This window comes from Perognathus longimembris, chromosome 11 (assembly GCF_023159225.1).
Source record: "Perognathus longimembris pacificus isolate PPM17 chromosome 11, ASM2315922v1, whole genome shotgun sequence".
Classification (NCBI taxonomy): Eukaryota; Metazoa; Chordata; class Mammalia; order Rodentia; family Heteromyidae; genus Perognathus; species Perognathus longimembris.
In genome coordinates this window covers 27,131,118-27,156,606 of record NC_063171.1, presented here as the reverse complement: position 1 = coordinate 27,156,606, position 25,489 = coordinate 27,131,118, and the positions used below count along the sequence as shown (strand labels likewise).

At 42.2% G+C, this 25,489-nt stretch overlaps 1 protein-coding gene and 1 long non-coding RNA gene across 2 annotated transcripts; one reads left to right on the top strand and one right to left on the bottom strand.

Annotated features, from left to right (window-relative positions):
• Nucleotides 1-7,283: 7,283 nt before the first annotated feature.
• Nucleotides 7,284-20,571, bottom strand: LOC125359558. Its single transcript, XR_007212577.1, has 3 exons — nt 20,118-20,571; nt 18,600-18,603; nt 7,284-7,328 (listed from the first exon to the last, which is right to left on the bottom strand). It is a non-coding gene; the product is annotated as an uncharacterized LOC125359558 (long non-coding RNA).
• Nucleotides 12,614-24,222, top strand: Prdx6 (peroxiredoxin 6). The gene is made up of 5 exons (XM_048357343.1): nt 12,614-12,809; nt 17,262-17,418; nt 20,788-20,934; nt 21,822-21,968; nt 23,273-24,222. Exons 1-5 carry the CDS (start codon nt 12,715-12,717, stop codon nt 23,399-23,401), a joined length of 675 nt encoding a protein of 224 aa, XP_048213300.1. The 5' UTR covers nt 12,614-12,714; the 3' UTR covers nt 23,402-24,222.
• Nucleotides 24,223-25,489: the final 1,267 nt, after the last annotated feature.

Here is a 25,489-nt window from a genome sequence, read left to right as displayed (position 1 = left end):
CTTGGCTTTGCATGGCTGGCTTGTTTTCACCCTCCGGTTTTTGCTAATCAAGGACTCATAGCCACTGACTGATCTCTTTCCTTCCCAGTGCTCTGACCCATTTATAATCATGTATTGGCCTACCCACTTATTTGTCTTCTGTCTCCCTCCCTGGACTGCAAAACTTCTTTCTTGAATTCATCCATGATTCCCTAGCATCTAACATAATTTGCTGAAAAAAATGAGCAAAAGAAGGAGCCAACAGAAATCAACACTTTACCACCTCTGCACAGTAGATATCTAAACATCTGTATTAAGAAAAAGAATCAGGGGCTGGGAATATGGCCTAGTGGCAAGAGTGCTTGCCTCGTATACATGAAGCCCTGGATTCGATTCCTCAGCACCACGTAAGCAGGAAAAACCAGAAGTGGTGCTGTGGCTCAAGTGGCAGAGTGCTAGCCTTGAGCAAAAAGAAGCCAGGGACAGTGCTCAGGCCCGGAGGTCAAGGCCCAGGGCTGGCCAAAAACAAAACAAAACAACAATAAAATAGCCAAACCCAAACCTCAAAATTGCTTAAGAAGCCAGGGACAGTGCTCAGGCCCTGAGTCCAAGGCACAGGTCTGGGAAAGAAAAAAAAAACAATCTGTATTTGGGAAAGTAGTTAAGACTCTACAGGAACTTGTCTTCAGAAGTTGTGGGCTTGGGGCTAATCACTCTGTCTAGGCTCCCTCACTCCCCCACATTCAGAGAGAATGGAGACATCCTCACTGTGCAAGTGATAAGTACATGAAGACTTAAAGGTTGGATGTGTTACATTTCTATGGTGGTTGCATCTCACAGAAAGAATTTTTCCTCTACCCAATGAGGTTGGACAAGCAGAGATCACCATTTTCTGGGTAGAGGGAAGGGAGTTGAAAAGTCAGTATCTTGTCCAATCTCGTTGTAAATAAGTTAATTTGGTTAATAAAACTGAATTAAAGAGTAGTTACTCATCTCCAAGTTCAGAGCTCTTTGCTCTGTTTCTGTTTAGCATGTTTTTCCCCCATCTATCTATTATGTGAACAAATAATGGGGATTAAAGGAGATATAAAACATGATTCTTGACCTAATAAGAGTTAAACAATTGCATCTATAGAATAAGAAACTGGTCTAGCCCATCAATACATGCTGAGCTGACTGGTGAAAGCAGAGATAGAGGAGAGATGAGAAGACTGACAGAGAGGACACGCTGTGACCTTGTGCCTCTGAGCTCTGCAACTCCTATCCTGAGACCCTTCTGTGTGGAGGAGCCAACAAAGTCCACCGTGTCCCAGCTGTGCTCATCTCCTCAACACGCACTGGTGATGATATCTCAGAACAAAGAGCCTCTTTTCTAATCAGCAACACGATGTTCTTGCAAATCTTACATTGTTACAGCTGGTAGAACTCACTTCCCCCAACTGTTCCATGATCAGTCTTACATCCCTGTTCCTTCTGCTCACTTTGTACCTATAATGTTCAATTCTGAGTGACAGATACCTCTGCATCTAGCATTCTCTCTTGCATGCCCTAAGCTGTGCCTGTGGGTCACAATCCTGCCACTGCTTATGGAAATCAGGAGGGGGAAAGCACACATGAGGAAGAAAGAGAGTAAAGTTGTATCTAATGACAACTGAAAGACCACCATGTATGGCCTTGGGTGCTAGCTAGTGAGTGACAGAAGTGACCCAGACTGAGCCAACTGGAAAAGCTCTACAAGTTTACTTGTGACCAGAGACCACCACAACCCCTTCTTTATTTCTGCCACTATCACCTTATTAAGGTGTTAATTCTCTCCAAACCAATCAACAGAATCAGTATAATCTCAGTCAAAATTCCAGCAGAATCCTTTTTGTAGATTCAATCTGATTCAAAATACCATATGGAAAACCAAACAATCTAGAATTTTTTAAAAGCTAGAGATCTCATATTACTTCATTTTAAGTCTTATAGTAGTCAAGACAAAGTGATATTGGCAAACAGAAATGTAGATTCACATAGTAGAACTGAGTCCACAAATAAACCCTTTTATTTAAGGTCAGTTAGTTTCTGACAACTGAATAAAAGGAATTCACTGGAGAATCATTGATTATTTTCAATAAATGTATGTATGGATTGACTGAAAAATAGGATAGATAGATATAAGATAACTCTAACTCATACTTCATACAAAATTATCTCAAAATGGATCATAGACCTAAATATAACATCTAAAGCTAAAAAATCTTCAAGAAAATGTGGCTTTCCCTTCTGTATCAAAGAAGCTCTGTTCTGTTTTGCTTTCCCTGAGAAACCCTAGGATGCTCACTCTCCTCAAACTTACCCCAAACACTCCTGATTGCCACTTCAACCCATAACTAGGTAGGGTCACATTTTCAGCGGCAACAGGTCCCATTAGTGTAATTCAGGCCCAAGCTCAGGTTCCCACATTTGTCTCTGCTGCAGAGAGTGAACCAAAATAACCTAAAGCTTAATATCTTCCCCTGATCCAAAGCAACCTGCAGTGTGTCTAATCATTCATCTCTGCCCTTGTTTAAGTGATTGCTTCCATCTTTGACCAACAGTTTCTGGCTCCAATTTAGGGCCCAAGGCTGAAATACAAAAATCCAGCTCAGAAGTAATGCCACCAGCACAACAATGTTCATCGCAGCACAATTTGTCATAGCGAGAAGCTGGAACCAACCCAGATGCCCCTCCATAGATGAATGGATCAGGAAAATGTGGTACATTTACACAATGGAATTTTATGCCTCTATCAGAAAGAATGACATTGTTCCATTTGTAAGGAAATGGAAGGACTTGGAAAAAGTTATACTAAGTGAAGTGAGCCAGACCCAAAGAAACATGGACTCTATGGCCTCCCTTATTGGGAATAATTAGTACAGGTTTAGGCAAGCCATAGCAGAGCATCACAAGGCCCAATAGCTATACCCTTAGGAACACATAAGATGATGCTAAGTGAAATGAACTCCATGATATGGAAACAAGTGATATATCACAGTTATAACTACTTTCAACGTCCTATGTGAATGTGTAGTTTCTATTATTGATGATGTTTTGTATCACCTTCCTATGTTTGTACCTACACTATCTCTGTAATCTTATCTGAGTATATTGGAAACCGTGTTTACTGGTATTGGAAGTAGGAAATTCAAAGGGAATACCAAATTCGAGAGACACGGGGTAAAAAAAAGAGAAATAACTACAAAAGCAATACTTGCAAAACTGTTTGGTGTAAGTGAACTGAACAACTGGGCGGGGGGGAGGGAAGGGGGGGAGGGAGGGGGGCATGAGGGACAAGGCAACAAACAGTACAAGAAATGTATCCAACGCCCAACGTATGATACTGTAACCTCTCTGTACGTCAGTTTGAAAATAAAAATTTGAGAAAAAAAAAAAAAAAAGAGCAAGTGGAATGAAACAGGAGTTTTGCAAGCAGATCCATGGGCTTTCATAAACTAGTGATGCAGAAAATAAAGAAAAAGTTTGATGGAAAAAAAAAAAATCCAGCTCAGAAAGCAAAGTAGAAGAGTGAATATTACTTGTTTACTCTTGTAGAATATGTCCACCTAGCATGCCCAGCCTGGCTTCTTAGTTTGTATTCATTGCTATCAGTAAATACCTATTAAGTAAGCACATCAAATTATGTTGAACAAATAAAACAGATCATGTACTAGGCAGTAATGAGAAACACAAAGTTCCTAATGCTCAAGTTTATTCTAAGTTCATAAAAACCACATGCCACTGTGTTTTCACAGACTGCCCTTACTGGAGTAGTTCCAAACTACCTTTGGTGATACATCTCTATGTAATTAAACTTTGCAGATGGAATACAGGCAAGGTAGTGCCATCAAACTAATATGGTCAAGGAGAGTAGTAAGGTGATACTTATACTGAAAGAGAATAAGGATAGACTGTGAAAGAGAAGATTATTAGAGCTTTGAATCCAACATAATAGAATTAACCTCAGCAGAAAACCTAGCATTGCTTGTATCACCATTCAGCTGTTCTGTGAATAGGTAGTGTTTGTGGCCACCTTTTGTATAAGAACTACTGAAACCAGAATCTTCCTTGAATAATCTCAGTGGGAGGGAGGTATATACATGCACCAGTACTGGGACTTGAACTCAGAGCCTTATGAGTTCACTTGGCTTTTTTGCTCAAGCTTGGCAATGTACCACATGAGCCATACCTCCAGTTCTGGCTTTGGGGGAGCTAACTACAAGGCAGTCTCACAGACTTTTCTGCCCATGCTAACTTCAAACCTCAAACCACAGTTCTTAGTTTCCCAAATAGCTAGGGCTACAGTGAGAACTGAATCTTAACTGACTTAAATATTGAAAGAAATAAAAAAGGACAGGTAAGAAGAAATGTTTAGGGGAAGGTTAATGACAGAAAGATAAAAAAAAAATAGAGACCTGTTAAGGGAAAAGCACATTATAAGACCACTGAGGCCTTATACCAGTACCTTGCAAATAGACAAAAAACGCTTGCTGAATGAATGAATGTGGGAGAATAAGATATACAAATAATTTGTTTTTTCAGTTTTTAATAGAAAGTAAATCAGATAGAATTTATATATTAAATAAATCAATCAGTAAATAAAAAGGCAATGCCACTGGCTTTTCTTTCTCAGCTCTTCCACACAGAAGTATCCACTTTCAATTACTAATCCTCCATGACAGATGCTCCTCTATGAACCAGCCTCCTGTCCAAAAAGGGACATGATAAAAGTTAACAAGTGCTCACTAGGTCTGCACCTTTGGTTTTGTTTTCAGGATCTGTGATTAGTCTCTCGGCTCACACTGATAGCAATGAAGACTGAGTGTCTTGACAAGAACTGACTATACACCTAAGTAGACACACAAAACTGTAAAGCAACAGTAAAAGACTAAAATTGGAGGTTCCAATCTAACAGTCCAATTCTTACAAAGGGTTTTGATTATTGTGAAATAAACCCACCTGGCCCAGAGGACTCTTGAGAAGTTTGGAAAGGAATGTCACTGATCGGATGACATTTGTAAAGACTGTCTACATAGTCTTAATTGTGTAGCAGTAAATGAAGTTGAGTGCAGAGCCATTCATGGTCAGTAGCCAGGGACTAGAACTCCCACACTCCTCACAACAGAAATCCTTCTCAGCAGATTGGTCCCAACCATTTGCTTGAGATGACCCATACTCAGAAAGCCTAGAACAAATCTCAGAGATAGACTACCTCATTTTTCCACCCAGGATTTTTCATGTCAGAAAATTGATCAAGCCATATGTCATAACTGTGGGAACCAAGTGAAATGTGTAAAGAAGCCCCCTTTTTTGAGTCCCTAGAAACAGCAGGCTTAGACAAGGTAATGGGCCTAGGGAAGGGCACACTTAAGCCAAATAACAGGAGCCAAAAGCAGCTTGACCTAGAGCTGCTTGTCCTTTGCAAAAGAAAGGAATGAGGAAGACCAGCATAAAATTCCAGAAATAGAGAAATTTAAGGTAAATTAAGAAGTCAAGGGCTGGGGATATGGCCCAGTGGCAAGAGTGTCTGCCTCATATACATGAGGCCCTGGGTTCGATTCCCCAGCACCACATATACAGAAAATGGCCAGAAGTGGCGCTGTGGCTCAAGTGGCAGAGTGCTAGCCTTGAGCAAAAAGAAGTCAGGGACAGTGCTCAGGCCCTGAGTCCAAGCCTAGGACTGGCCAAAAAAAAAGAAGTCAAATAAGTAAAATACCAGTCATACTCAGAACCAAGGATTAAAAAAAAAAAAGAGTATTTTGCTCACCTAAATGACTTATAGTTTTGATTGCTTTGTTTACCAAATTGTAATTGCTATTTGTAACCACTAAGTGCCAATTTTGCTTCTGTATGTCTGCTTGCTTGCTTTGCCTAACTTGCCTGACCACCTGCATGTGGTACATGACCGCCTGTGTGTTTCTTGCCTTTAAAAACTCAGCCCTGCCAAAGCTTGGAGCTGCACTTCGCTCCCCAAATGGTGGAGTGCAGGCACCGTGCAGTTAATAAAATCCTAGCCCAATTAACTGAGTGTCTTGGAGTCTCCTCTGAATTTGGGATAAAACAATTTTCATAGTGGGTTAGAGTCCCACCAGTGGGTATGAGTCCCTCAATGGGTTAGAGTCCCACTTTGGGGATCGGAATACAAGAAGAACACTCCTCTCACATGCTCCCTTCCATCTTTTTCCCTCTACCTAGTGTAATATGGAGATCAGATCTGGCCAGCGCCATCTTTGGCTGTTGAGGGGTGTCAGATTGACTCCATCTCAGTTAAAGAGAGCAGAAGCTGAGTCCATCTTCACTAAGTTCTCCCCTGCCCCTGACCCTCAGGATTGGGGGTTATGCCCTGCCTGCTCAGAATCCAGGGAAATTCCCCTTCACTATGATAAGATTGTGTAAACTGCTTGACCATATGAGTTGTGGAAGGCTCGAGGAACATTCAAGGTTAAACCTGTGCCCTCCCATGAGTAGGCATATCCACCTGCATCATGTGAACCCCACCAAATCCATGCACCAATTCTAACTAAAATGATAGGTTGGTTCTAACAGTTACTATGAGACAGACTGTAACTCCATTGGCCACCTGCGTGTGACCTGGCATGCTCTGTAAGTGTTGTAGCCTTATTGGCCACCTGCGTGTGGCAGGTTTGACTATGTGATGTTTGCCTTTATAACCTAGCCTGGAAGGCCGCTTGTGGTCGCAGTTTCAGCTCTCAAGTCTGGGCCGCGACCCTGGCCGGTCAGTTTGCTTTTTACTTCCCCAGTAAATCCATCCTTTTATCATCTTTTTGCTGGAGACTGAGTGGTGAACTCTTGGAGAAACCAGGAATCCGCTCCCTTGGGGGGGACTCCATTATACCTAGTGCTAACCCACACATTCCCACACTGACTTCTCACAGCAATGGCTAATCTGAGGCCCCTTTTGCCAACATTAACCAAGTGATAGGTAGTCTTCTTGGGTCTTTCTTTTTTGACTCAACATTATGTGTGTGACATTTGTCTCATGCTGTTGTGTGAAGTTGCAGATGCTTCTTTTTTTTTTTTTTTGCAAACCTGGGACTCAGGGCCTGAGCACTATCCCTGGCTTCTTTGTGCTCAAGGCTAGCACTCTACCTCTTTTTTTTGGTGGGGGGGTGCGGGGGCAGTCCTGGGGCTTGGACTCAGGGCCTGAGCACTGTCTCTGGCTTCTTTTTACTCAAGGCTAGCACTCTGCCAACTTGAGCCACAGCGCCACTTCTAGGCTTTTCTATATATGGGGTGCTGAGGAATCGAACCTAGGGCTTCATGTATACAAGGCAAGCACTCTTGCCACTAGGCCATATTCCCAGCCCCTTCAGATGCTTCATTTTAACTAACAGTTTATTATGTGACTACACTAGTCTAGTTCTTGATTATGAAATTTTTGGTTATTATGATATTGTTCCCAGGAACATTTTGTACAGTCTTCCAGCAAACATACATACACACATCTATTTGTACATATACATCAATATCTATATACAGATGTATCTCTATACTCTTATCTATATTCAGATAGATAGGCAGATAAACAAACAGTCAGATAGATAGATGTGTTAGCTAGTTTTGTGTACTTATGACCAAAATGCCTAACATAACAACTAAAAGGAGGAAGGATACATGTTGGCTCATGGTTCTAGAGGGATGTCTGTGGGCACTTGACTCTGTGCAGAACATTGTGGCCATTGGAGCAGGTGCTGAGAGAGGTGCTCATCTTCTGTGAGACAGGAGGAGGAGAGTGATAACCAGACATACCCCAGTGACCTACTTTCTCCAACTATTTCCTAAGGTCTCCAGGACCTCTCAAAATAGCACCACCAACTGAGGAACCAACATTGAACACATGAGCCTGTGGGGAAATGTTCACATTTTACATTCAAACCATAACATACACACACACACACACACACACACACACACACACACACACACACACGACAGACATCATGTTGCTATGCTGTTTCTCTAAATGGCCATTGTAATCCCTCATCTTTCTTCAATCTATTTATAGCAATAAACACAAAAGAAACTGTGTGTGAGTCAATGGAATGTTGTAGCCCTCTGTGAATCCCTACAATCCCTTCTTTTGGAGATTGATGGGTTGATGCTTTCTCAAGCCCTTTAAGGTACTGTTTTTTTTCTGATATTGCTTAAAGTAACTTCTTTTTTCTAATATCAGAGTCTTCTTGCCTCCTTCCCTTTGCGACCTCCCCTTTTCCACACTGGTTTCTCCCTGGAATGCCTCCCTTGCTTATCTTCCTGCTGCCCCTCCTCCCTACACTTAGCACAAGTGTTTGGGGGAGTGGTTATCAATTTTCATCCACAGTGTATCTACCTTGGGAATCAGTCCAAGGTCAAACTCACTTACCCACCTGTAAGGAGAGCCAGGCAGTGTTCTCTCAATTTTGTTTACATATTAAATACATGGGAACATTCTTTACTTTTACAAAGAAATATGTAAGAGGAGGTTTTTATTGCCTTGAAAGGGATGGCCCTATGCCTTCCACTTTCAGAGTTTTGACAAGAGATAGGAATGCAAGAACCATTTCATCAGGCGCCACAATGAACTCTAAGAAGGCTAGACCATGGGACAAGCCCACTGTTGCTAAAGCTGACCTTTAAGCATTATACAAACTAAAGCAAACAGATTTCTTGCCAATGTGTGGGTCCCTGGCATTGTAAAGCCTAGCAGGCATTTATCATTACCTTACTGTAGTTAATTTACAACAGACAGTTATGTAATTAAGCATTTGCTAGAGATCAATAAGTTGTTTCTGTATTCATTCTCCATACTTATGATGTAATCCTGTTTTTGAGACTATCTCAGTAACACATCGTTAATTGTGGCTTAAAATCAAACTACTCTCTCTCTCTCTCAGTTTTTCTTTCTCCTGTAGGAAAAGTTAAAACAGTGTTTTTAAAATCAAAGCTAGGGGGCTGGGAATATGGCCTGGTGGCAAGAGCACTTGCCTCGTATACATGAAACCCTGGGTTCAATTCCCCAGCACCACATATATAGAAAATGGCCAGAAGTGGTGCTGTGGCTCAAGTGGCAGAGTGTTAGCTTTGAGCAAAAAGAAGCCAGGGACAGTGCTCAGGCCCTGAGTCCAAGGCCTAGGACTGGCAAAAAAAAAAAAATCAAAGCTAGAGTAAATTCAAAGGTTAAATTATATTCTACTTAAGAGAGTTTTCTATGGCATCACTATTTACAATAGTCTAATAATAGAGTCAGCCTAGGTGCCCAACAACTGATGAATGGATAAAGAAAATATAGTATAGACACAGAATGGAGTATTATTCAACCATAAAGAAGAATGAAACGAGGCAGGGAATATGCCCTAGTGGCAAGAGTGCTTGCCTCGTATACATGAAGTCCTGGGTTCGATTCCTCAGCACCACATATATAGAAAACGGCCAGAGGTGGTGCTGTGGCTCAAGTGGTAGAGTGCTAGCCTTGAGCAAAAAGAAGCCAGGGACAGTGCTCAGGCCCTTAGTTCAAGCCCCAGGACTGGCAAAAACAAAAACAAAACAAACAAAAAAGGATGACGTGAGTATAAAACAGGAACTGTTTGGGGGTTGGTAGTATACTAGTGGGAGAGAGAAAAGGGGGAAGGCGATGGGAGAATGAATATGATCAAAGTGCTTCATAAGAACATCCAAAAACAGAATGAAAATTGTTAAAATTTTGTTTTAAAAAAACAGGAGCCAGTGGCTTACATCTATAGTGCTAGCTACTTGGGCGGCTAAGATGGACAGAATCACAGTTCAAGGCTAGCTTAGGCCTACACGTGAAATCTCAACCAATAGCTGAGTGCAGAGGCATATACCTGTCATCCTCAATTATGTGGGAGGTAGAAATTGAGAGGATCACAATTCCAGGCCAGCCTGGGCTAAAGATTCTCAAGATCCTATCTCAATAGAAGAAGCTGGGTGTGGTGGATTTTACCGGTCATCTCTGCTACATCAAGAAGCAAAACATCAGAGGACCACAGGTCTAAGCAGGAAATAAGAACCTGTCTCAAAAGCAAAAGAGGGTAGGGATGTAGCTCACCACAGGCCTTGAGTTCAAATCCTAGTACTGCTTCCCTGAAAAAAAAAAAACAAAAAGTCAAAATCATTTAGAGGGAGAGAGAGAAAATAAAAACAATAAAGGGGACGAATGTGCTGGTGAAAGTACACTAAATGAAAATACAGAATTGTTACAATGAAACCTTTTGTAAAAATATATACTAAAATTAATTAAATAAATAAATATTTTCTAGAAATGTTACCAATAATCTTACTGCAGTGGATAACTGGGTAGACAGTCCTAGCACTCATGCACGTGTTGGCACACACACACACACACACACACACACACACACACACACACAGAGCAGACCCCATGCACATCACTCTAATCACAGTATATGAGTCACTGCTCCCAACACTGCCATCCACCTTAAGTCTGCAATTTCCTCCAGAGGATTTTTCTTCCTCTGAACTCCATTTGCACTCTCCACCCACCATATACCCTGAGTTATATAATTGCCTGCAATCTGTCTTCTCTGTCACATAGAATGTCTCTATATTATATCACCAGTCCTGGCACAGGATTCAGCACATGGTAGGGAGAAATAAGAGTTATTGTAAGAACCATTATCAGCACCCAAATAATAACTACGATTTCCGGACCACTTATTATGTGTTAAATAGCACAGATTTTTCTCCATCAAACCACACAATCCAAAGCAGACTTTCCAAACATTCATTAATACATAATCTAATTGTAGTCTCTGAATTTGACTTGTAGCTTTCTAACATATTCTTTTTTTAAAAAAAAAAGTATTATTTAAGGGTGATTTGCACAGTGTTTACAGTTATCTAAGTCAAGTAATGAGTACATTTGTTCATAAAGTGTCACCCCTTCCCCCACTCTTTCCAGATTCTTCCTTCATGATCCCCCCCACAAGTTTTATAATTCATTTTCAACATAGTGTCTAATGAGTATCACTGCTGCATTTGTTCACCCTTTGTCCCATCATGTCTGTGCTTCAGCCTTACCCTCTCCACAACAGATAAACTTACACACAAGACAAAAGGTATAAAAAAACAAGAACAGCAACAAATGAGAATATAAGAAGAAAAAAAAACCAAAATAACCCTCTTGTTTCCACTTCTTGGCATTAATTTCAATAAATAACATTTTATATGATCATATGCACTTGGCTATTGAGCCTTTGTGATCCTAAGAATATTTTCCTTTGGTCTCACTGTGTGAATGTCTAGAGTCCCTTTTTATCATGCCCAGGTGTATTTTTTAGTCTTTTTCCATCTAGTGTGTTTACTTGTAGATTTACAGGCACATTCTAGATACAACAAACAAGGGAAACGATGCAATCTGTTTGGGTCTGGCTTACTTTGCTTAATATAATTTTTCCAAGTCTTTTCATTTCCTTGCGAATGGTACAATATCATTCTTTCTGGTGGAAGTGTAAAATTCCACTGTATGTATACATACATATATGTGTGTGTATAGGTTTGTGTGTATATGCGTGTGTATATACCACATTATCTTGATCCATTTGTCCGTGGAGGGGCATCTGGTCTAATATATTCTTGTTTGATCGTGCGCATATTGCCTGTCCCATTCCCCCTAGAATGAAGGCCTTGACAGCGCAGCCGTTCTGTCTAACAAGCGCTGGGCACATAGCAAATACATGAATCTAAACTTCCCATCTACTCAGGTAAAAGTTGGTCACCAAAAAAATTTTTTTTAATGTTTAGATTTACTAAATTTAAATTTCAAGATAAATGTGCCGAATGTTTTACAGTTTATAACCAACTCCAGGACAGGAGAGGCAAAATAATCGTTTGGTGAGGTTACCCTTGTACCGATATTGCACTGCCACTGGTGCGGGGATTTTTGCTGCAATGAGAGAGAAAGCCACTTCCTCTGACAGCATTCCCCCCTCATTGGGCCTGGCCACATCCGACTGACTGACTGACGGCTCCCGCCTCATCAAGGGTGGGCTGGCTGAGGGCCCCAGGGTCACTGCACCCTCACGGTAGGGAGATGGCCCAGAGTGGGTGCGCGTGGAAGATACACGCAAAGCCGCGAGAGCCTGCCGGCAGCCTGCTAACCTCAGTCTTGGGGTTCCCTACCCTCCTCCAACATTCTGCTTCCTTTTCACCCTAATTCCCTTTGTGCACCCCAAGTCTTTAGCGAACTTCACTGAGCCCCGAGCAACGTGCGGCTAGACTGACCTCAGGACCCAAAGGCTTCCGTACTAGGAGGCCGGATGTGGGCGGTCACCCAGCCCGCGACCCGCCCCTGGCTTCGGTCCCGCTTCACTCCTTACTTCCCTCGCCACGCCCACTACTCCCAGGTGGTCCCCCAAGATCCGCCCCGTCACTCGCTCCGCACACATTAGCACACGGCCACTTCCACGGCCCCGCCCCTTCCCTCGTCCTGCCCCACCCATCATTCCCGTAGGGCCACTAGAAGTCCTCGCCCTTCTCTCCTCGATCCCGCCCCACCACACCCACCACTTCCGCCCCTGATGGCCACGCCCCCGCCATGCCACGCCCCTCGCTCTGCTCTACCTCTTCAAGGCTGCGCTCCCAGACCCGCCCATTCTGCCGTGCGGGTGTCGAAGCCAGCGGGCTGCTTGCTGCTGCGACTGCGCCTCCTCGTTCCCCCGCGTCACCGCTGCCGCCATGCCCGGAGGGCTCCTTCTCGGGGACGTGGCCCCCAACTTCGAGGCCAATACCACCATCGGCCGCATCCGTTTCCACGACTATCTGGGAGACTCGTAAGTGGCCGCCGCGTAGCGGGCTCCGGCCCGGGCCCGGGTTTGCGCGGGGACACGGCGGTGCCTTCCCCATTTCTCCTTCCAGTGCTCAGCACCCTCCGGCCCGCCGCGCGCCGCCCGCCTCCGCTCCGCACCGGTTTCCCGCCGGAGCCTCCCGCGGGGTGCCCTGCAGTGCACCTCCGACCTCCGGCCGGCCCGCGGGTCACCCGGTCCTCCCCGCCCGGTGGCCGCGCTGGTGTGGGGAAGCGGACGGCCCGCAGACCCGGGGAGTGGGGAGGTTGTTCTTTTAACTCGGCGGGGTAAACGGTGGCCGTGACGGGAGGCGGCTGGGCCGTGCTGGCGGTCACTTCCCAGGACTCGTGGCCGGGTCGCCCTGCCCTCCTCCCTCAACCTTGGTTGTGTAATTTGCACCCTGGGCAAGGTGGGTGCCCAGGGCCAAAGTCGGAGGACACTGCTGAGAGTCCAGAGTGTAGTATCCGAGAGTTCGGCTTGCTTCAGTGGTGTTTTCAGATTTGAGGACATGATATATAAATTTTAAAACCATTAGCTTTCAAGTAAGTAGCCGAAAGATTTTTTTGTGGCCCCGTGCCCTCCTCCAGTGATTAAGATATGATTTACTGTAACAGTTTTTGGAGGTGCCAAGAACATTTCTGTGTCGATGTGCCCTTCGTTCCAGAACTTGCAGGACTTGCCACTAAGCCACATCCCCAGCCCAATGCAGGAAGGATTGTTCAGCTGCAGTGACCTATCTTGTCGATTAAGGCCACTCCAGGCCCGGGGCCACGTGTACTCCCTGAACACTCTTTTGTTTCCCAGAGGTCCCCTCCCCCTTGGCCTTGCTAGGGCTAGCCAGCTGGGATACCACCAAGACTAGGAGTTAAACTGCCCTGTTATGTTGTGTCGCTTCCAGATCATCAGACTGTTAAACGTTTGGTTTGAATCAGAAGCATTCCAGCTCTGCTTGGATAGATTATGGCTTTAGAGTTCCAGTGGCCACTACACAGGTGGTGCTCCCAGGCTGGACAATTCCTCCTGGCTTTGATCCTTAATCCAGTATCCAGGCCTATGTATTGAGAGACAGGGAAGCCTATGAAATTAACCAGTGATTGAAAGGACCTCCAGGATTCTCATATATCAGGCCTACTCAACTCCCTACATCCTCTTAAATTCATCCTCCAACTACTGATTATGGAAAATTTTGCTAGAGCTCTTCATTTGTATGGATTTGAGATAAATGTTAACGTAAACCATATTTACTCTAGCAACAGTTATAAACACTGTCAATATTTAAGCTAACCACTTTTTTCCCCCTTTTGGGTCAGCCATGGGGCTTGAATTTAGGGCCTGGGCACTGTCCTTGAGCTTATTCGCTCACATCTAGTGCTCTACCACTTTGAGCCACAGCACTTCTGGTTTTCTGGTGGTTAATTGGAGATAAGAGTCTCATGGCCTTTCCTGCCCATGCTGGCTTCAATTTCATCCTTAGATCTCAGACTCCTGAGTAGCTAAGATTAGAGGCACAAGCTACCAGCTTGGTTCCTAATCATACTTTTGTTGGGTGTTTATGAATAGTTTCCTGGCTGGTGGTTCTATCAAATCTCAGAACCACCAGTAGGAAGATGAGAAAAATAGATGCATCTATATAAACCATCATAGATCTCTGTGAAGGGTCAAGCATAGTATTTCCTGCCCTATCTGGAAACCAAGTTTCCACACTATTTCCTTATAATACATAGATTTGTGCCAGGTTTTCCCAAAGTCCTTCTTGCATGTGATCTCAATTGAGATTGATCCAGGTATCATTGGAAAAGAAAAATTACAAGTGTTTATACTATGACTGAAACAATTAAGAGGTTTTGGATACTGCAGAATTATCATTGTTTCTGTATGTAGCAGAGGCTTTTTTTTTTTTTTTTTTTGCCTGTTCTGGGCCTGAACTTTGGGCCTGGGCACTGTCACTGAGCTTTTTTGCTCAAGGATAGTTGAGCCACAGCCTACTTCTGGCATTTGGTGGTTAATTGGAGATAAAACTTTCCTGCCTGGGATGGCTTTGAACCTTGATCCTCAGATCCCAGCCTCCTGAGTGGCTAGGATTACAAGCATGGGCCACAAGGTGCCAGGCTCCCAGGCAACTTCTTTGTAGTACATCTTCAAACAAAAGGTCTTTAGCAGGGGCTTTGTGGGACTTGATAAATAGAAACCATTCTCTTGAAAAGAGGAAACCCCTTGCCTTGAAAATGAAGAAGGAAATAGGATATGTAATTGAATTACTCTTAAGAGCAGTAGTAGGAAATAGTATGGTGTGTGTCAGGTAAGGTAAGAACTTCATGGAGTAACCTATGCTAAGCTGGAGTTTGGCTGTGAAATTACTTAAAACCAGTTCCCTAGTATGATTCAGCAAAACAGACTGTTGACTCACAGTGGAAAGACTTTCCTAATCTACCAGCACTTTGCCAATACAGGAAAAAATACCATTTTCCCATAACTTCTGGAGATTTGCTGTATGTATGAGAGAGACTGGCATTTGAACCCAAAGCTTCAAGCATGCTAGGCAAGTGCTTTACCATATGTACTCTTGTTTTGTCAGAGCCACATCCCTAAATATCCTTCTTTTATGTTTTGGTGTTGTATTTGTATTTTGTTTTAAAGATAGAGTATAGCTAACTTGGTTAGGGACTGCCTCCATCTCCTGAGTAGGATTATTTACAGGTATGCGTCACCACACCTGAGCCTTCTTTAAGGCTCATCTAACCCATTAATAAGCACTTGAGCCCTTTTCTTTCTTCCTTCCTTCCTTTTTTTTTTTTTTTAAATGTCCTGGAGCTTGAACTCAGGGCCTGAGCACTGTCCCTGGTTTCTTTTTGCTGAAGGCTAGCACTCTACCACTTGAGCCACAGGCATCTTCTGGCTTTTTCTGTGTATGTGGTGCTGAGGAATCAAACCCTGGGCTTCATGCATGCTAGGCCAGCACTCTACCACTAGGCCACATTCCCAGCCCTAATAAGCCCTCTTTCATAGAATCTAAGGCCTAGATTTTACTTCTACGTAGATTACTTATTTCAAAAGACATATGTCCTTATTGCCCTCTATTAGAAATCAAAGCATACCTCACTCCACAGCTGTCAAAAGTATTATCTATTTCTTCTCTTTCCTTTTAGTCAGGTCTTTCCTTGTGAGTTGAATGGCAGATGGAAGTGGGTAGGAGGTATCCTGTCTACTTTGTTCTTTGTGCTCAGGGAAATATCAAACTTTTGAAAGATTAGCTTTGCATCTAGTGTAGATTGAGAGATCTACTAGGGTGAGATCCTTCCCCTTGATGGTTTAAGTAGTCCATAGATGTGTAGAGAATAATCGAGGTTTTTTGTTGTTGTTTCTTTTATTATTTTCTTTTTCCTTCTTTCCTTTCTTTAATCAAACGAAAAAAGTAGCTTCTATTGACAAGGAGAAAGAAATGGCACCCTTGATGGGTCTTTTTTTTTTTTTTGCCAGTCCTGGGGCTTGGGACTCAGGACCTGCGCACTGTCCCTGGCTTCTTTCTGCTCAAGGCTAGCACTCTGCCACTTGAGCCATAGCGCTACTTCTGGCTGTTTTCTGTTTATGTGGTGTTGGGGAATTGAACCCAGGGCTTCATGTATAAGAGGCAAGCACTCTTGCCACTAGGCCATATCCCCAGACAGAAATGGCACCCTAAACTTTCTTGCTAACTCAACTAACTTGAACGATGTTGAAAATCCATGCAAAGTTTAACCTTGGACAGTGATGATGTAGATATTAGTATTTGCTAAATTGTAGTGGTAGAATCTATGTTATGGGCTGTTTTCTCCCTCCTTTAGTCTCAAGCAAGAAAAAGAAACTGCACATAAAGAATACCAGTGAAAAAGTGCTATACTATTGTTTTATTAGAGTACAAACATGGGTGTATCCTGTTTAGCAGGTATTTAGATGAGTAGCTATATAAAAGATTTTATATCCACCCATTTCAGTCTTAATGTCAGTCTTAATTTCACTTATAAATAGAGGACAGACACTGATTTGTTTCAGGTTATATAATCTGTTTATTATTGCAGGCAGGCACTGCTTAGATTCAGAGCATGTGAGAACTGAGTGTGAAGGTCTGTGCTAAGGAAAAAGAAAACAAAAATGGATAAGAAATAAAAAGTTATTTCATAAGCTACTTGGCTTAAGTAGGACAGATTTTAATAGTTGAAAGGGAATCAACGTGGCAACACCCTAAAATTTGCTTTTTTTAAACATTTATTATCTTGGAGATGTGTCTTTAATTGAAGAGCTGTCAACATTAGAACTTTCTGCAGGTAAGAATGAAAAGCATTTCTCAACTGAAAAGTTTAAAAATAAACATCTTCATGAGCAATTTTTAAAGCCAGTTTTAAATTCATTCTGCATGGGTTTGGTTACTGTTAGTTTATTTGTGACCTTTTTTCCTTCTTTCAGATGGGGCATTCTGTTCTCTCATCCACGAGACTTTACCCCGGTGTGCACCACCGAGCTTGGCAGAGCTGCAAAGCTGGCACCAGTGTTTGCCAAGAGGAATGTTAAAATGATCGCCCTTTCTATAGACAGCGTGGAGGACCATCTTGCCTGGAGCAAGGTATAGTTCTTTGTGATGAGTGATACAGATCTCTCTCTCTCTCCCTATCACAAATGGAGTAAGATCTAAATGTTCTCTTTTCAAGTATGCACTGTCAGACTTGAGTTGAATCAGGTGGTGACTAGCGGGTATAGAATGTAGAAATTTGTTGGGAATGGAGTGAAAGAAATGCTACTTCTCAGTGAGTAGAGGTTGTAGAGGTCTCCTATGTTGATTGTTCAATGAAATATCTGAAAACCTAATGTTTTTCCTTCTTATCAACAGAAATACCAATTTGCAAGTACTTTAAGCCTAAGATTGTATGTCAAGTAAAATATACAAAGTAGTTTGCTTTCAAGAAGGTACAAGCTCACCTCAGATTTGAAGTACACTGGTACACAGGAAATTTTTATAGACTTCATAGTACAACCATGATTCTAACTTCACTGTAATGTCTCTCTTGACCTACCGGTATGCTGAGACCAGTTGAACAATCTGTCTTTACTCATGTTCCTCTCCTGCTCCTAGGATGCCACAGCCTTGCTGTTACTGCTCAGATTTACACTAGTTCTTCACCAATGCCCAACTTGTATGGAGTTACTCAGAGCTTATTTCTTACCATTTCTCTTTTCCATCTATACTCTTTGTCCTATGGAGCTCATCCACTCCAATCTGCAATTAACATACATATTGTGGTGATTCTCAGATTTCTCTTTCTAGGCCACACTCTCCTGTCCGTCAGGTTGGTAAAACTATTGCTTATCACCCTCTTCTCTGAGATGACCAAGCATTATCATCCCAAGGTCTTACCTCAGCTAATGACCATTTTTGTAGTTATGCAGCCTTCAAATCCACAGCCATTCCTGGTTTATATCATGTGTCCAATTTATCTACAAACACAGCTCTTCCAGTAAAATATGTACAGATTCCTATTTGGAAGACTCATTCTGCTAGTACATATGTGTGGATTGACTTTAGCTCTTTTGGGTCTCAACTTTTGACAACTTATTAAAGTCTTTCTTTGTTCTCATCTAAAATAATAACTCAGCTGGGGATATGGCCTAGTGGCAAGAGTGCTTGCCTCTTATACATGAAGCCCTGGGTTCAATTCCCCAGCACCACATATACAGAAAACGGCCAGAAGTGGCGCTGTGGCTCAAATGGCAGAGTGCTAGCCTTGAGCAAAAAAAGAAGCCAGGGACAGTGCTTAGGCCCTGAGTCCAAGCCCCAGGACTGGCCAAAAAATAAATAAAAATAAAATAATAAAGTAATAACTCATCCATGCTCCTTCTTTCCTTCTTCTGATCACTGTCCCATCTAAAACTTTGTATGTTGCTTATTTAGTTCATTTGTTTTTCCCCACTGCAGCACAAACCTGGCAGGAGCCAGCTCCTCTTTTGTTTACTGCTATAACTTTCAGCACTCACTTCACTTAGATGCTCAGTCATTATTGATTGAGTGAGTGAATTGTAATTATCTATTTTCAGCAAAACAGTTTACTTGGCAATCTGAATTCACTACAACACTATTAACAGTCACTACATTTTGCACTGGTACTGGACACTGTCCAGTATGTGCAACTGAATAAATGATGGTGTTCACCAACTCACACATTATGATCGGGACCTGCAGGCTACATCCTATGGGTGTTTCATACCAGTTTATCCTAAAAGCCTGAGATTAGAAGCATCCTGTGTAGCAGAGTGGGAGGACACTTGTCTTTCTTCAGGAGGAGTTTTATTATGCTTTATACAGGGAGGAGAATGGTAACTTGCTTGTATAGCATTCTCACATGGAGATTTTCATTATATCCTAGCAAGACCCTTTTAAAGTAGATATATGTTTCCTGCTCTCATTTTTGTAAATGAGAATATTAGAGTGACTTGCTTGAGATTGCCCAACTTTCTAGTCTACATGGCAATGTCTGGTACTAGATGAAGGGTAGAGTTAGCCTAACTTAGAGTAGAATAAGACCGAAGTACTGAGTCTTATGCAAGTGGTAGAGAATTTTTGCATAGTGATAATTAAAGCAAGAGCTGAAGGAAGCGTTTATAGATCTAATCATTACATAACACTTTCTAAAGTAAAAAAGCACACCCATATTCATTTTATGTGGTGATCTTCTGCCTTTGAAGTTTTCAAAGTACCCAGACTTTTACATGTACCTGGTTATAGAAACCCCAAGGTGGCTGTCTTATGAAACCATGTGGGGACTTGGTAGGCAGCCAGTGACAACAGAACGAAAGTTAAGAGAGTAAAATGGACATGTTCATGTCCATCATTACCCATTTCTCAGCTCATTAATGTCATTTTTATGTCTACCAAGACATGTAGCAACTTCAAATCTGCTATGCTGTCACCCTCCATTTTCCTTTCAAGAAGCCACATGAGTGAATAGATCTTTTTCCAGGTCTAAGTCTACTTTTCCACCACTCCATAAAACTGCACAGCAGAGTTCCTCACTTCTTTGGACTTGCCTGCATGTTTTATTAGTATTGTTCCTCCTGCCTATCATGCATACTTCCTTTCCCCAGTAAAGAAAAACCTTGCCCATCATCAAAATAGGAGTGTTATCTCCTTCTCAAAGCTTTTCCTAACTCAGAAATGCTGTAAATTAAGATGGCAGTATCCTTCAGCATTTGTACCATCTTATATTTGCTACTTCATAGGAGTTAAGCAGTTAGAAGTTCCTTTGAAGGCTGAGTGTTATATGGGTGTACCTCCTATAATGTTTCATTGACTTATCAGTGCTTGGCCAGATAATGGAACCAGACTTTTTTCCCCAAAGGCTCCCAGGAAAGGAAAATTAGAAATGAGTGATAATCTATGGGAAGGAAGTGAAGCATTTTCCTTTCATTCAGACTTGAAATGCTTTTTGCCCATTTACCCTTGATTTGTATTTCACTTGAAGGACTAATCTTGTGTTTGCTTGAAGTTTTGTGACCGCCCCTTCTTTCTTCCCTACCCTATTTCTCAGTATCTTTCTTATAGCCTAATGTGTGAGTCATGGTATTTATGAGGCAGGAAACACATCTATAGAATTTTCTTTGTAAGCGGCATTATTTTTTGATATATAGATGTAGTTCATTCAATTCTTATTTTTTATAATATTCACATATGCAGTTACTTTGCATGGATATAATATAGAATTCATTCTGCCTTAGTCAATTTCTAAAAGGTGGACTATTTTCTCAAAGCAGTAAAAGTATATTCGACTGGACATGAAAAGGTCTTTGATCTACATGTGCTATACTCTGTTGTTAATGTTCCTTCAATAAATAATTTATTACAATTTCTCAGAAAATGGTTGTGATTACAGACCTCTTTTCTTGTAAAGCAAGGACTTCAGAGAAATGTCACATTTGTCATTCACTTTCTCCTGCATTTCAGGATATCAATGCTTACAACGGTGATGAGCCCACAGAAAAGTTACCTTTTCCCATTATTGATGATAAGAACCGGGACCTTGCCATCAAGTTAGGCATGCTGGACCCTGCAGAAAAGGATGAAAAGGGCATGCCTGTGACAGCTCGAGTGGTAAGTCCTAGCCATCCACTTAATCAGCAGGACTGACCAGGGTGTGTCCATGAAAATGCTTGGGTCAGCTAGAGGAAATAGGTAAAGTGACTGTGGACCAGGGACAACATCCATAATGCTCATGGCAAAGTGGCTAAAATATTCGGCAAAATTTATTATATTACCTTTTTTGTTTATTTGTTTTGCCAGTCCTGGGGCTTGAACTCAGGGCCTGAGCACTGTCCCTGGCTTCTTTTTGCTCAAGGCTTGCACTCTACCACTTGAGCCACAGTGCCACTTCCAGCTTTTCCTGTATATGTGGTGCTGAGGAATCGAACCCAGGGCTTCATGTATGCAAGACAAGCAGTCTACCACTAGGCCACATTCCCAGCCCACTCAGCTAAATTTTTAAACTGCTAAATTCACAGCTTTTATCCTAAAAATGTCATCCAGAATTAAGAATGCTTTTGTACGGTTTTTTTTTGTACAGCTCTATCTCTGAATTAGTGGGCCCAATCCTCCTCCATGGGACAATTTTTTTTTTAATTATTTTTCTGTCCTTTACTCACTGGAAGACAAAACCCATCTCTAATGTGCATGAGAAGCCTGAGATCAACTCCTATTAGTGTTAATATTATAACCACTACCCTATTTGACACAGTACCTTCCTGAGACCTTCCCTGGTTTAAATTTGCATTGTCAGCTTTTCTTTCTGAAGCAGTAGAACCAAATATAATTCCTTAAGTCTAGAAAGTTGCCATAAAGAAGAAAATGATCCCAGCTACCCAGGTAAGCAGTTCAGCATATCCTTGTTTTCATTGTTGATGGCTATAGAGCTTTCTCGGCGGCTTTACTGTCAAAAACACTGAGATGACTCTTCCTGTTTTATGCCTCTGTATGTTTTACAGGTGTTCATTTTTGGCCCTGATAAGAAACTGAAACTATCTATCCTGTACCCCGCTACCACCGGCAGAAACTTTGATGAGATCCTCAGAGTAGTTATATCTCTCCAGCTGACAGCAGAGAAAAGGGTTGCTACTCCTGTTGATTGGAAGGTAAAGATGTTCAAAGGATGGAAGGCCAGTCTCTAAATGGCTGCCTTCACAATCTGTCCCCTTGGGGCATGCAGGTACACTTGGAGAATTGTTTCTCGTGACAGAGGTTAAGATTTCACTTGTATAGAAACCACAAACCCTGCATTATTTTTGGACAGATTTATTGGGACAATTATTCTTTTCCTTACATTGAGTATACCCAATCCAAAAATCCAAATTTCATAATGTTCCAAAAATCTAAATCTTATTGAGGGCAATATGCATTTTAGATTTCAAATTTTCACAAGGGACACTCCACTAGTAAAGTCTATGCAAATGTCCTAGTATCATAAGAACGCCAAAATCTACTCAACCTGCACAGGTTTGGGGAGTTTTTTAAAGTAATCATTCCCTCTGGCAAAATATTTATAGAAAAATCTTGACTGGCTATTTTCTCAAGTCATGTCTCTAAAATTGTTGATGTATTTATACTAGGAAAGCATTTCCTTTCTCTGAGCCTGTGCTAGGGTCTCTGTAATTTCTTCACCAATATTTAATCTCTAAAATCACTGCAAATCTAGGACAAATACAAAGAGTATCTGTCTTCATCTTGCTGTTACATTTCAAATATGCTAACCTGAGTACCAGATGTGTTGGTATTTGTTCCCTGCTAGACAAACCATGTACATTCTGTGTCTGTTCATAGGACCATATTGACTCAGCCCCGGCAGTGAGCCCTGGGGAGCTAGCAGTCTGTGTAAAGTCCCTGCCTTGTTGTCTACCAAGCGGGACGACAGGTGCTACAGAAGAGGATCGGGCACAGTGGGGTGAATAGGAGCATGGAGCGGGGGACTGCCTTTCTAGGAAAGGACCTTTGTGGGGACATGAAGAGTGTGCCTGGCCACCCTGTGCATGTCTGTAAGGGAAGAGTGCAGACACAAGAGCAATTTTTGTGAATGGGCTTCACCTTGAAGTGCCTTTGGCACGTCTGAGAAGTTGGAGGAAGCCACTGGGCCTGCAAGGGGAGTGGCGGAAGGGGTATGAGATGCTAGAGATGAGAGGAGCTGGATCCAAGCCCATGGAGCCTGGAAGCCAAGAGTATTAAATATTAAATGTTAATTCAATACTGTTTCATACTGTGGTGAGAAGATACTTTGCCCGCCTAAGTGTCAAAGATAGTGTGTGAAAGCAATTTCTCAGAGGGGAGAGCATAAAGAATACTTTGATTATCCTCTTTAGCATTCACCTACTTTTCTGAAGTCAATTTTTATGGCCCTGTAATGCTCTCAATACTGAATTGGACCATTCTCCATATCTTCCAATAGGATGGGGATAGTGTGATGGTCCTTCCAACCATCCCTGAAGAAGAAGCCAAAACGCTGTTCCCTAAAGGTGTCTTCACCAAAGAGCTCCCATCTGGCAAGAAATACCTCCGCTATACTCCCCAGCCCTAAGTCTGCCCAGCAGTTGCATGGAAACATCAGTGCCATCACAGCCAGCGTCATCATGCTGCTGTACTACTGGCTTATTAAATGGAAGTGGCCCTAAAACTTTCTTGGGATTCTTTACTCTGTGCCTTCACCAGCATTTTATTTGTTCCTCCAGCTCAGCAGTCTGCTGGCTGGCTCGCTGAACTATATTGTGTATTCGAGACTCAAATCTTGTATCTACGTGGTTTGTAAATCAGCAAGGTCATATACAGTGTTGGGTGAGGAAGCTTGCTTCACTCAGTCATGGGGTGATTACCAATTTTTGTAGTGGTCCTGATCCAATAAATCTTCTCCTCCATTGCTTATTTTGGATAACAGTAGAATTAGAGGTTCCAATTCCTCTGTAAGTCTTAAGTAAATAACTTAAGAACTTAGAGAAACTCTTATTCTTTAATACTCAGTATTTTTCTAATCATGATTGGGGGGAAAAATTTAATTCTGTACTTCTCTAGTAGTAACTGAAACTAGAAGAGTGACAGGGAAGAGTCTTTAATTAATGTGCTATAAAGAAATTGCCATAAATTTCTAAATGGAGAGTGTGCAGAAAAGGCTTCCTGTCAGGGAATGGTGTACATGAAGATGTGAGCAGGACAAGTACCAATGTTCTCCATTGAGTATTCCCTGATCACCTCTCTCTAGTAACAGATACATGTGACTGGCACAGCTTTTGAAGAGAGGGGAGGTGGTTATGAATGTTTGTCACAGGACTGTTCTCACAGGGGGCTGCTATTTTCTGAATTTTGCTCTTGGGGGATCAGCAAATAAAATCCTTTGTTGAAACTGGATTAGAGAATTGTGTTGTCACACTTTAAAGTGCTAATTTAGACTCAGGCCCTGAAAGGGGAGGCGGGGTGCTCCTTCTGATTAGGATTGGCATGAGTATTTTCCTCCAATGACAAACACGTGGGATTTCATGTAGTGAAATGGGGAACGGCTGAAGAGCATCACATCTCCGCACACACTTTGCCCTTTTTCACGTCATTTTCTTGGATTCTCAAGTCCCACGACTGTAATTGCCTTGGTGGGATGGCTTGGCTTGACTTAAAAATAAGACCTTTGGGGATCGTGGTACATCCATGTTTTCTTGTTACTCTGAACTCAACAGTATAGACTTACTATACTAAGTCTTTATGCTCCCAAGTCTTCAGTTAAAACAGAAGTATCCCATTATTGTGTCTTAGTCTGCTTGGAATGTTATAACAAAGATATAGACTAGGTGACTTAAACAACAAGTATCACAGTTCTGTAGTCTGGGCAGTCCAAGATCTAGGTAGTGGTAGATCCCTTGTCTCCCTGGCTTGTAGATGGTTGTCTTACAGTCTTACATGACTGAAGAGAGATCACCTGTCTTAAAAGGACCTTAATCCCATTCATGAAGACTCCACCCTTAAGACCTAATTTCTTCATAAAGCCCCACATCCACACAGCATCATATTGAGGTCTAGTCTGCAGCATACCAATTTTAAGGGAACACATTCAATCCAGAGTACAAGGTTCAGACCTTTGCATGAAGCCTTCCATATTTATTGAGTAATTCTACAAACCATGAACCATAGTGCCTTATGTTTGACAAGTCTTCCCTGTAAAATTTGGGTGACACTCTTAAGAAGTTTGAAAATGGAGGCAAAAATCTCAGGTCATAGCACTGGGTAGGGACGCTCTGTCTCCTAATCTCTTGCCACTAGGCCATATTCCCAGCCCCTGTCTCCTACTCTCGTTCTTTCCCAACTCAGTATAATTTGCTCTTGTATGGTGGCACATACCGGTGATCCCAGCAATGAGGAGGCAGGGGCAGGAGGACCAGCCTAGAGACCCTGTCACCACTCAGCTGGTGACAGTTTATACCCTGATCCTCTGGCATTTGCTTTCTTTAATCCTGCCCTCTCGTGGAGAGTGCCTTTAACTGTCTTTTATCATGACAGTTCAAAATCTATAAATTTTTAACTACTTATGCTCCATAGTCAACTCATGTTTCTTGACCAATGAAACATTTTGAATTGACAAAATCAAATCATCTTTTCCCCCACTTCAATGAACCTCTGGTTTCTCATC

Coding starts and splice junctions, on each gene's coding strand:
- Prdx6 (XM_048357343.1), top strand. CDS start 12,715: ATGCCCGGAGGGCTCCTTCTCGGGGACGTGGCCCCCAACTTCGAGGCC. Junction 17,419..20,787: donor ACCATCTTGCCTGGAGCAAG/GTATAGTTCTTT, acceptor CCTGCATTTCAG/GATATCAATGCTTACAACGG. Junction 20,935..21,821: donor TGCCTGTGACAGCTCGAGTG/GTAAGTCCTAGC, acceptor TATGTTTTACAG/GTGTTCATTTTTGGCCCTGA.